Source organism: Mus caroli, unplaced genomic scaffold (assembly GCF_978045245.1).
Source record: "Mus caroli unplaced genomic scaffold, Mus_caroli_1 scaffold_3, whole genome shotgun sequence".
Lineage (NCBI taxonomy): Eukaryota > Metazoa > Chordata > Mammalia > Rodentia > Muridae > Mus > Mus caroli.
Window position 1 is genome coordinate 40,913,485 of NW_028227258.1, and position 13,112 is coordinate 40,926,596.

A 13,112-nucleotide genomic window follows, 5' to 3' on the forward strand; every position below is an offset into this window, starting at 1 on the left:
ATACATAAGTGACCCTAAAATTCCACCAGAGAACTCCGAAGCCTGATAAATAGCTTCGGTGAAGTAGCTGGATATAAAATTAACTCAAGCAAGTCAATGGCCTTTCTGTACACAAAGGATAAACAAGCAGAAAAGGAAATTAGGGAAACAACACCCTTCTCAATAGTCACAAACAATATAAAATACCTTGGCGTGACTCTAACTAAGGAAGTGAAAGATCTGTATGACAAGAACTTCAAGTCCCTGAAGTAAGAACTTAAAGAAGATCTCAGAAGATTGAAAAACCTCCCATGCTCATGGATTGGTAGGATCAACATTGTAAAAATGGCTATCTTGCCAAAAGCAATCTACAGATTCAATGCAATCCCCATCAAAATTCCAACTCAATTCTTCAATGAATTAGAAAGGGCAATCTGCAAATTCATCTGGAACAACAAAAAACCTAGGATAGCAAAAACTCTTCTCAAGGATAAAAGAACCTCTGGTGGAATCACCATGCCTGACCTAAAGCTGTACTACAGAGCAATTGTGATAAAAACTGCATGTTACTGGTATAACGACAGACAAGTAGACCAATGGAACAGAATTGAAGACCCTGAGATCAACCCACATACCTATGGTCACTTGATCTTTGACAAGGGAGCAAAAACCATCCAGTGGAAAAAAGACAGCATTTTCAACAAATGGTGCTGGCACAACTGGCGGTTATCATGTAGAAGAATGCGAATTGATCCATCCCTATTTCCTTGTACCAAGGTCAAATCTAAGTGGATTAAGGAACTCCACATAAAATCAGAGACACTGAAACTTATAGAGGAGAAAGTAGGGAAAAGCCTCGAAGATATGGGTACAGGGGAAAAATTCCTGAATAGAACAGCAAAGGCTTGCGCTGTAAGATCGAGAATCGATAAATGGGACCTCAGCTTGCTTTCTTTCTCTTTCTCTTTCTTTCTTTCTTTCTTTCTTTTCTTTCTTTCTTTCTTTCTTTCTTTCTTTCTTTCTTTCTTTCTTGATATACCTTTTTATTAGATATTTTCTTTATATGCATTTCAAATTTAAAGTGCTATCCCGAAAGGTCCCTATCCCACCCCCACCCCCCCGCGCGCCCTGCTCCCCTACCCACCTACTCCCACTTCATGGCCCTGGCATTCCCCTGTACTGGGGCATATAAAGGTTGCAATATCAAGGGGCCTCTCTTCCCAGTGATGGCTGACTAGGCCATCTTCTGCTACATATGCAGCTAGAGACACGAGCTCTGGGAGTACTGGTTAGTTCATATTGTTCCATCTATAGGGTTTCAGACCCCTTCAGCTCCTTGGGTGCTTTCTCCATTGGGGGCCCTGTGTTCCATCTTATAGATGACTGTGAGCATCCACTTCTGTATTTGCCAGGCACTGGCATAGCCTCATATGAGACAGCTATACTAGGGTCCCTTCATCAAAATCTTGCTGGCATATGCAATAGTGTCTGGGTTTGGTGGCTGATTATGGGATGGATCCCTGGGTCGGGTAGTCTCTGGATAGTCCATCCTTTCATCTAAGCTCCAAACTTTGTCTCTGTAACTCCTTTCATGTGTATTTTGTTCCCTATTCTAAGCAGGAACAAAGCATCCACCCATTGGTCTTCCCTCTTCTCAATTTTCTTGTGTTTTGCAAATTGTATCTTGGGTGTTCTATGTTTCTGGGCTAATATCCACTTATCAGTGAGTATATATATAATGACTTCTTTTGTGATTGGGTTACCTCACTAAGGATGATATCCTTCCTCCAGATACATCTATTTGTCCAAGAATTTCATAAATTCATAGTTTTTAATAGCTGAGTAGTACTCCATTGTGTAAATGTACCACAATTTCTGTATCCATTCTTCTGTTGAGGGACATCTGGATTTTTTTCCAGCTTCTGGCTATTATAAATAAGGCTGCTATGAACATAGTGGAGCATGTGTTTTTATTACCAGTTGGAACTTCTTCTGGGTATATGCCCAGGAGAGGTATTGCTGGATCTTCCAGTAGTACTATGTCCAATTTTCTGAGGAACCTCCAGACTGACTTCCAGAGTGGTTTTACAAGCTTGCAATCCCACCAGCAATGGAGGAGTGTTCCCTTTTCTTCACATCCTCGCCAGCATCTGCTGTCACCTGAATTTTTGATCTTAGCCATTCTGTCTGGTGTGAGGTGGAATCTCAGGGTTGTTTTGATTTGCATTTCCCTGATGATTAAGGATGTTGAACATTTTTTCAGGTGCTTCTCAGCCATTCGGTATTCCTCGGATGAGAGTTCTTTGTTTATCTCTGAGCCCCATTTTTTAATGGGGTCATTTGAATTTCTGGAGTCCAGCATTCTTATAGAACCGGACTACCAACCGAGAGATGGTACCACCCACAAGGGGACCCCCCCAACCCTTGATCACTAATCGAGAAAACGCCTTATAGCTGGATCTCATGGAGGCATTCCCCAACTGAAGCTCCTTTCTCTGTGATACCTCTAGCCTGTGTCAAGTTGACACAAAACTAGCCAGTACACCTGGGTATTTTTGTTTTTCCATATGATTTGAGAATTGCTCTTTTGTGTCTGTGAAGAATTGTGTTGGAATTTTGAAGAGGACTGTGTTATATCTATAGATTTCTTTTAGTAGGATGGCCATTTTTAGTATGTTAATCCTACCTACCAATCCATGAGCATGGGAGACCTGGATACACCAACCCACCTCAAAAGCATGATGTTAACTGAAACTTCTATCTCATGAAGATAATAGAGACTGTTAAGGAGGATATAAATAACTAATTTAAAGGAATACAGGAAACACAGCAAAACAAGTAGAGTTTTTAAAGAGAAAACAAATAAATCCCTTCCCTTTAGGAAATATAGGAAAACACAAACAGGTGAATGAATTGAACAAAGCAGTCCAAGACCTAAAGATGGAAGTAGAAACAATAAAGAAATTACAAATGGTGGCAACCCAGGAAATGGAAAACCTAGGAGAGAGATCAGGAACTACAGATGCAAGCATCACCAACAGAAAACAAGATTGGAGAATCTCAGGTGTAGAAGATACCATAAAAGATGTTGACATAATAGACAAAGAAACCACATAGCATAAAAAGATCCTAACCCAAATAATCCATTAAATCCAGGATACAATGAAAAGACCAAACCTACAAATAAAACGAATAGAAAAAAGGGAAGATTCCCAGCTCCTAGGACCAGAAAATGTTTTCAACAAATTGATAAAAGGAAACTTCCCCAATATAAAGAGATAGTTATAAATGTACAAGAAGCCTCCAAAATAGCAAATAGATTAGACCTGAAAAGCAAATCCTATCACATAATAATTAAAACAACTAATGCACAGAACAAATAAAGAATATTAAAAGTGGGAATAGAAAAAGGCCAAGTAACATATAAAGGCAGACCTATCAGAAATACACCAGACTTCTCAACAGAGAGTCTAAAATACAGAAGGGCCATGTCATGAAAACCCTAATAGAACAGAAATGTCAGTTCAGGCTTCTATTCCCTGCAAAACTCTCCATCATCATAGATGGAGAAATAAAAATATTCCATGACAAAACTAAATTTAATCAAAGTCTATCTACCAATTCAGTCCTACAGGGATTATAGAAGGAGGGTATCTACACCAAAGGATAAACAAGAAACTAAACTCTCATAACAAACTCAAAAGGAGAGAATCACACACACACACACACACACATATACACACACTACTATCTCCAGCAACAAACATAACAGGAACTAAATAAGGTGACTTTAATATATCTCAACATCAACATACTCAATTCCCCAATAAGAAGACATAAACTAAGTGGTTGGATAAGCAAGATCCTGCATTTTTTGGTGCATACAAGAAACACACATTAGTGACAACACTACTTCAGACTAAAGGACTAGAAATTTTTTTCCAAGCAACTGGGTCCAAGAAACAAGCTGGAGTAGCCATTCTAATATCTAATAAAATAGACTTTGAACCAAAAGTTATCAAAAGAGACAGGGAAGGACACTTCATTCTCATCAAAGGAAAATCTAGCAGGATGAAGTCTCAATTTTGAACATCTATGACCCAAATGCAAGTGCATCCACACTCATTATAGAAACTTTGTTAAAGCTTAAACCACACACTGAACATCACATAATAATAGTGGGAGACTTCAACACCCCACTCTTACCAGTCATTGAAACAGAAACTAAACAAAGACACAATGAAACTAAGTTATGAACCAAATGGATTCACCAAATATATACAAAACATTTCACCCTAAAACAAAAGATTATACGTTCTTATCAGCACCTCATGATACCTCTCCAAAAGTGACCATGTATTATTGGTCACAAAACAAGCATCACCTAAAACAAGAAGGTTGAAGTAATCCCATACATCCTATCAGTTTATCATGGACTAAGGCTAGACTTCAGTAACAACAGAAATCCCACATATGCATGGAAACTGAAGAACTCTCTACTAAATGATAACTTGGTCAGGGAAGAAATAAAGAAAGAGACCCAAGACTTTATAGAATTCAATGAAAATGAAGACACATCATAGCCAAACTTATAGGACACAATGAAAGCAATGCTAAGTGCCCTCATCAAGAAATTGGAGAGATCCTACACTAGTAATTTAACAGCACACCTGAGAGCTCTAGAACAAAAAGAAGCAAACACACCCAAGAGGAGTACACAGCAGGAAACAATCAACCTCAGAGCAGAAATCAACCAAATAGAAACAAATAGAATGATAGAAAGAATCAACAAAACCAAGAGCTGGTTCTTTGAGAAAATCAACCTGATAGATAAATTCTTATGCAAACTAACTAAAAGACACAGAGACAGCATCCATATTAAGAAAATCAGAAATTAAAAGGGAGACATAACAACAGAAATTGAGGAAATACAAAAATCATCAGATCTTACTACAAAACCCTATACTCAACAAAACTGGAAACTCTAGTCAAAAATGAATGATTTTCTCGGTAACACATACTAAAGTTAAATCAAGATCATGTATAGTATCTAAACAGTCCCATAACCCTTAAGGAAATAGAAACAGTCATTAAAATCTTCCCAACCTTCTGTGTGTCTTTCAGAGTCTGTTTACATTAGTTTCATGCTCAAGGTGTCTACCTATATTTAGAGGAGGTTTGAGGGCAAATAAGTCTGTCCCATTGTATTGGAAGAATGGCACCTTAATTTGTATTCTGATTTATGAAACTTCTGTGCTCAACTTTGCATCATCTTTAAGATAATGTTGTATACATAGAATAAGAAAGACACACTATTTGTACTCTACCTTTTTGCTACTGAACTTAAGTGATATTAAGTTTTGCTTTCTTTTTTTACTAAATTATTTTATTTATTTACATTCCAACTGTTGCCACCCTTCCTGATTGCCCCTGAGTAATAAAAACCATAAGATTGTGGAATTACTTGAAGTTCAAAATGTAGTCTTTATGTAAGTTTATTCATTGTTTGGTGGAGTTAGACCTCAAGCCTGTATAACTGGCCTTACAGAGAACTGCTGATGCTATAATATCCACATTGAGTAATACTTTAAATAAAATGGGAGCTGGGCATGGTAATACTAACCTATAACCTATCATTCACGATCATGGTTGTGTGTTCAAGACCAATATCAGCCCTAGACATAGACTAAGAAGAAAAAAGTGTCCCCTGGACCCCGGCTTCTGGAAACTTCTCTCCACAAGTCCCACACTTTCCTGGATGACACATAACACTTGGTCACAGTGCAACCAGCAGGTCTCAGCCTTCTCTTTTGACCAGAGTGACTTAGGACCTTTATACTTTATGGAGATAAGCCTGAGACATCCACCCTCTCTCCCATCTGCTCTGCAACAAAACAAAAATCGACCTTGAGTATGTTACAGATGCACAGACTCAGGATGATGCTTCCCCTGCCTCTGGGAGGTTCCCCATGATCGACTCACCTGTGACTCTCTGAATACCCACATTCCCCCTTGCTTGCTCTCAAGGAAGCTGCTCACCCTGTTAGGAGACAATAACTGACAGTTGTTTTCCTAAGGTGGCTAATGGCCTGAGATTTTAAATTATGCTTTACAATGGTACCAATAAAGTGTTTAACAAGCCCTGTCCCTCCAAAGATAAAACCAGACCAATCTCAGATAGGAGGAAATGATAATATAAGGTTTGTATTATGTATGTGAGTGCTGTTAGGAATCTCTTTGTGAAGGCATTGGAAAAACTTTCCTCAGATTTTTAGCATAAAAAGCTCAATAACGAGGTAATTCTTTTTGTAATATGAATGCCAAAAAGCCAAAGACTTCTCTGTGTGTCAGGAAGTTAGGAAATAAATGTGGTAATAACTTCAGGCACTCTCATCAGACTAGGGTTTAGCCTCATCATCTATTTCTTCATGGAGATCCCATTTTACAAACATTTTTCACATTGCAATTGTTTCTCACTGATAGTATATACTACGCATCTGTTACCTGGTCTCATTTATTCTAGGACAGATAGATAGATGAATATACTAACAAAAGGTATTCACATGTTCTTCTTAGGTTTTCTCAGACTCAAAAACAAATAGTAATGGTGCCACCATTTTGCTTATCCACTGCCTATTTCTTTGGAGGTTTCCAAAGCATGCATATCTGTCCCATAATTTACCTTCTATTGGAAAATTAATTTTTTTAAAGGAAAGGCATAAGCCCTACCTGAAGAACTGAAGCACCACTATGAAGAAACTGAAGTCCACTTTCAGCTGAGTCAATTCCACCTGTGGCCAAAATAGGAAACCCAGGCAAAGCACGGGCAATGGCGGTCACAGCTCTCAAAGCAATGGGCCTGATAGCAGTTCCTGCAGAAGATAAGGCAGCCATAAGGTTAGAAGGTCTGGCTTGGGCATATGTCACTTTATATTTAGCGTTAAGCAATGGCAGCAGTTTTCTAGACAAATTTACAATTTCTTTATCTGTTTTCAAAGTGTTTTAACTTCTCAGTGAATGTAGATTTAAGGACTTCGGTGCTATTATCAAGTCTAGACAAGTCACAAAATAGGCACGAAAAGCCTAGAACTCTCCCATAAAATATACACAAATTATGATTTGATAAACAGAGAGGTATAAGCGAGATTGCATGGAACATTCAAACATCTGTTCTAAATAGAGCCAGGGAACAGAAAGCTACGAACAAGAAAGCAATCACATATAGTATGCAAATAGTCATGCAACTCTGTTATTGTTCCACAAATACAGGAAGCTGGTGTGACTGTAGAGGCTGAAAACCCAAGCACTGAAGAACATGCATGTTCTATGTTGCTCTGTGTATGTATTTTACAATTTGAGGATGCACAGTAAGCCTGATATAATCTCACTTGCTAGAAAATTCAAATAAAATTAAAGAGAACTAACTTGACTCCAGTAATTAGAATCTCTCTCTTTCTCTCTCTCTCTCTCTCCCTCTCTCTCCCTTCCTCCCCCATCTCTCTCCCTCTCCCTCTGTCTCTGTCTCTGTCTCTCTCTCTCTCTCTCTCTCCTAATTCTACACACACACACACACACACACACACACACACATATGGCAAGAGTTACCAGTATCTTAGTCCCCAACCTAACAGACATAAAAATTACATAATGGGCAGACCACACTGTAGTGATTTTTAGTAGGAATATATTGGACTGAAGCTACTTCAGAGCTTCAGTTACATTCCAGAGTGAACTAGTCACCTTATAACTGAGGAATGTATACTGATATTCTGGTGACCAGTCACATTAATGATGCCTTCAAAGCATTTTCTAAGTTAAAGATGGTTGTGATTATGAAGGACTCTGAATTTTGTCTGAAGCCAAAGTCCACTAAACAATGCAGATATGCAGTCACCTCAGGATCCCATTATCACTTCTACCATCAGCCTGAACAATATGATCTTAGAGAGTTTTATGGGGAAGCACATAGAATATCCCTGGCCCCAATGGCTTTTCATCTGAACAGGCTGCCTCCTATACAGTGATGCCAAGAATCAGTGGTTGGAAGAAGTGGGGGGAAGGGAATGAAGGATAAGGAGGCAGAGACAGAATTTTGGAAGTGAACCTACTGAGAGGTAGCATAATGGCAGGTGCACGTGTTCATAGAACACTAAGCACGGAGGGTGAAACCTGGTGTAAAGTGTGGGCTTTGGTGGTAATGACAGGTATGTGTCAATAGCTACACTACTCAAGTGAAAAATGTTGGAAACCTGTGTCAGGGAGAGGTCTTTGGTACAGAGGAATCCTTGCTCCCTTCTTTCAGTTTTGCTCTAAGTTGAAAATGGCTTATTGTGATAAGTTCTCTTACAAAGAAGTGTTTTTTGTTTTTTTTTTTTTTTTTTGGTTTTTCGAGACAGGGTTTCTCTGTGTAGCCCTGGCTGTCCTGGCACTCACTTTGTAGACCAGGCTGGCCTCGAACTCAGAAATCCGCCTGCCTCTGCCTCCCGAGTGCTGGGATTAAAGGCGTGCGCCACCACGCCCGGCTGGTGTTTTTTTTTTTTTAACGTTGGATGCTTTTATACGTTTCATATTAAGGTAAATGGATGCATAATGGATGCTTCTTTATCATCACTAAATGTATGTATGGGAATGCCTTCTTATTTCTCTGTCACCTAAAAGCTTCTTACTGATTATTCTATTCTGATACTTAAGAATTTCACACAGGCATTTAGAACACAATTTATTAAGTTAGACAAACAAGAAACAAGACACCAGAATTTTATTTCTATGCCAAAATATTTATTAATAGTTCCTTATACCTTTATATTTTAACCATCAAAGGATAATATAGCTGGTAAACTATTGCATACAGTACTATATACTGTAGGTATAAAAAAATAAATCTAGCTATGAATATAACTAAAAGACACCCACAACATAAATATTCAGATAGTCGGGGCTAACTGCATAATATAACAGACTGTTCAATATATACTTAGGCAATGGGTTCTTGATATAGATGTTACTTTGAACTAATAAAGAAATATTGGTATTCTTTTACTTTCCTTATTTAGTTTACTCAAGAGACTAAAGGAAATTTGAACTAAGCAGATAAATAATTTATTTCTTACTTCACTGTTAGAAGACTATCATTAACACTAAGGGGTAAAATTTCAAAGTGGTATACAGGGATTTGTCCGCATATTCCAATTGATATTAATGGACATCAAATGGCAAAATCCCGGGACACAGCTTTGAAAATTTAACCAGTTACATTTAAAGGGCAACATTATTACACAAGTGTTAAAAACACCAGCAAATTCTCATTGGCATTTGAGGAAGTTCAATTAGGGCAATACGACATTTTCTATTTCATGTTTCCCTCCCAGGTCTAAAACTTTTCTAATGTGCGTAATGAACACGAAAACCTTTCACACTAATAAAGGCATCCTTTTCTTCCTTTTTGGTAAATTAAGAAAAATTCTGTTCTCTGTGGAAATGTGAACCAAAGGTGAAGACAAGTCTTCCTGCTATTGAGCAAGAATTAAGTCATCATTTATTGATATTATTATAAACTCCATTTGATTAAAAATAACTGATTCAATAGGATATATAACCTACCTGTGCTCAACATTTTTATGGGAAGTAGGTTTTATGGAAAGAGTACAAAAGGTATATATAGGAAATGATTGTGCTAAACTGTAAGCTAAAATTTTCCTTATAGTTTCCAGATGAGAAAAGTGGAAAAATGATAGTCAAGAAAAAATTAAAATTCAATGTGAAGTATATACACGCATCCATATAAAACAGAACTGTACATACTAAAGTGCTAATTAGATTGGACAGAAACTTCTAGAATCCCAATGGTTGAGATAGTGATTTTTAAAACATTGCTACTATTATTATTATTATGACTTTAGGGAATAAGAAGTTAGTTCTACAGCTAGAGAGATGTGAAGACAGACTCATCCTTGAGAAAATCACGTAGATTGAAGTAAAAAGAAGTCTGTTATACTGAAATCAACTACTAGGTATCACAGGATTTAAATTAAGCTCTTATCAATGTGGAGTGGCTAGAGGAACATGACAGAAAGTCCAGTTACATCATGCCATTTTTGTTTCAACTGTGTGGAATTGTCCGGTAAAGGTCAAAGCATCCTAGGTCTCAGAATCTTGCAAAGCTCACGGAAAGGAAGAACTGAGAGAAGAAGGGAGGGAGGGAAGGGAGGGAGGGAGGGTATGACGGAGGGAGGGAGGGACGGAAGGAAGGAGGAAGTGAAGGATGGACAGAGGGAATAAGGAAAGAAGAAAGGTAAAAAGGAAGGACTGAAACAAAGCTTTGCTTTGCAGGATTTGACCAAGTATTCTGGTTTGCATAAAAGGTGCCTCCTTGAGTCATTGATGGTCTAAACTGAACTGTAGTTCTGAAATAATAAATAGAACCTCCTTGTAGTCATAAGTTCAAATGCACGTTAGTGTGTTGAAATCTTTGAATTGATAACATATCATTTTTAGATTGAGCATATTTTAGAAAAAAAAAACCATTTTCATACTTGAAAGATTTTGAATCATGTTAATAAAGGTGATTTATTTTGAAAAATATTGATTTTTTTTCAGATCCGGCTTAAATAAATACTCTTTATTTAATTCTCTTTGCTATAGTACTGTTTTGGTATGCACATAAGAACACATTGTGACTTAGGATTTTTACTTAGTTGTTCTTTTCTTCAGCAATCTATCCAAAAATATTTTCAAACATGTATGTTTTCTTCCAATTTAAATCCTAGTTTTATAGTCAAGATTCTCAAAATAGCAGCCTTTCTTATCTCAGTATATTTTTTCAAAGTATATTAGTTCTATTGTACATTATGTGTCATTAGAAAACAAAATCATGACTTTTGGATATCATGTTTTATTAATATAAATTTTACAAAGAAATTAAATAGAAGATTAATTATAGACTATAACAACACAAAAATTATGGAGCTAACCATTGTTGGTTCAAACATTATGCTACTTATAGTCTGTGAAAGGTTGCGAAGATTCCTTTATGTTGCTGAACTTCAACTTTGGCATAAGCAAATTGTAATTTTGTTATGGACTTGTTCTGTGTGGTGAATTTAGTATATTTCAAGACATACACTCAACAGTGAAGCTTGAGAATATAACCTGTGTGTCTCTGGAGGACCATTGATTCTGGAGAGAGCATTTACTGAGTTCACTTTCATGCTGCCTTCTAAGTTGTTCTGCATTTAGTGATGCAATGAAACAGATTTTTATAAAGAAGACAAATCATGATGCCTACCTCGATAGACTTTTATACTCTCTGGTCTCCTGAGAGGACTAGGCAGTCTTTTCCCTTTTCTTCTTTCTAACAACTCTTATTTACCAGTGTCATGATGCTGATCAGATTGCTCTGACTTCAAAAGTAAAAACCTAGAGTCCAACATCAGTACATTAAGAATTCTTTTTATAATAAAAAGACTCAGGCACTAAACCAATATAAAAGGATTTTTAATGATGTTAGAAGTAAAGTTTTGATGGTGAAAAGGGAGGAGAGATTTACTATGCATGACTGAATCATTGAAGGGAAAAAGGATTTTAATGGGCAAAATAGTATGGAATGTATGCTAATTTTGGATAACTGGAATTTTGAATAATTGAGTTTAATTCTGTTTGTTTTCCCCTCTAATCATTTGACTCCTTGGATAGCTAAGATTACACAATTAATTGATAGAACTAAGTCCACATAAACTCCCTGATAATAGCTCAAGCTGCCAATAAAACAGAAGCTCGGTTGTAACAGTTTCTTGTGTTCGCTGTACATACAAAAGGAATATGCAGCTTTAATTTGCTTATATTAATTAAAATGTAATGAATTAAGTGGGTAAAAAATTCATGAGAAATTCGACTTCAACTGTCTAATTAATAGTTTTAACAACACCCAGAAGGAAAAATAAATATGGACGAATCAGGAATTTCAAAGATATAAGAGTTGAAAGATTGATTTTTTAAAAATACACTTAAATCAAGTGGCAGCAAACTTATGCATCATGAAAACCAGTTTAAAATGTTAACGAAGCTAATATGCTGATAAATATGTGCATCACAAGTATTCAAAAATACATCTTTACACATGGATTAAGATCCTCTGAGAAAATGAGTGTAATTCAACCAGAAACCAACACACTAACAGGATTGGAGTTATATGCAGAGATGTGAAATCGGAAGAGAGAAATGGGGAAAAACAACAGCATACAAAATTGTTGGTGCCATTTTAGTTTCTTATTTCCAAAAGTGAAGGTTTCTTATTAAATGTCTTGATTTTGTTGCTATTAAAAATAGTTTTGAAGCCTTAATACCTTTTTAGCCATGTTTATCTGCCTCTTAGATTATTCAATATGCCCATTATTAATTGACTAATTAATATTCAACACTTTTACCTAAAATGTTTCATGAATTTTATTTGAAACAATATAATTAATAGTGTTCACTGAACCCCCTTTCTTTCTGAGAGTATCAGCTGCCATTGGTAGAAGAGGCTGCTTCATTCATCCTAGTAAAGGTCAGAGGCCAGCTTCCTGTACACTTGACCCTTACAACTGTGTGAAGATTGATGCTGTCATGAAAACAGAAGCTGATGCTGGGCATCATATCTGATGTCAGTTTAAAAGGGATGGACTTGGGCTGAAAATTAAGTCTTTGTGAGATAAAGTATTCATGCTACCATGTTTATTCAGAATTGTGTTTAGTAGCTATGAGGAAGGACATCTTTAGGTAATCTATAGGAGTACCAGAATCAGGACAGTGGAATACTGAGGGTGGTAATGAATTCAACCTCAGCAATCATTAGTCTGAGCTAGATTGTTTAATAGAATCGTGATGTTGAACAATCTGCATAGCCTGCTTAAATATAAGTCTTTCCTATCTGGAGGGAAGGACACCAATGATAATAATAATAATTAATAATAATATTACAGCATGTTAAGGAGCCTTAAGTGATACAGTTCATAGAAACACTGTGTATAGTATAGTATGTAGAAACTAATATTACTCTCAATGCAAGAGAAAATTCAACTTAAAGAAACTATTCATCTATGAAAATATGAAAATAACCACTTAATATTAATGGGGTTGATTAAGAACTTTTAGGG

General features: G+C 36.6%; 1 protein-coding gene across 2 annotated transcripts in view; it reads right to left on the minus strand.

Moving 5' to 3' along the window:
• Positions 1 to 13,112, minus strand: part of Dpyd (dihydropyrimidine dehydrogenase) — an 899,256-nt gene that overhangs the window by 171,967 nt on the left and 714,177 nt on the right. For both annotated transcript variants that reach the window (XM_021158977.3, XM_085835556.1), the window contains exon 19: positions 6,709 to 6,851. In XM_021158977.3, coding sequence (XP_021014636.1) covers positions 6,709 to 6,851 — 143 coding nt within the window. The remainder of the gene's footprint in view (positions 1 to 6,708; positions 6,852 to 13,112) is intronic.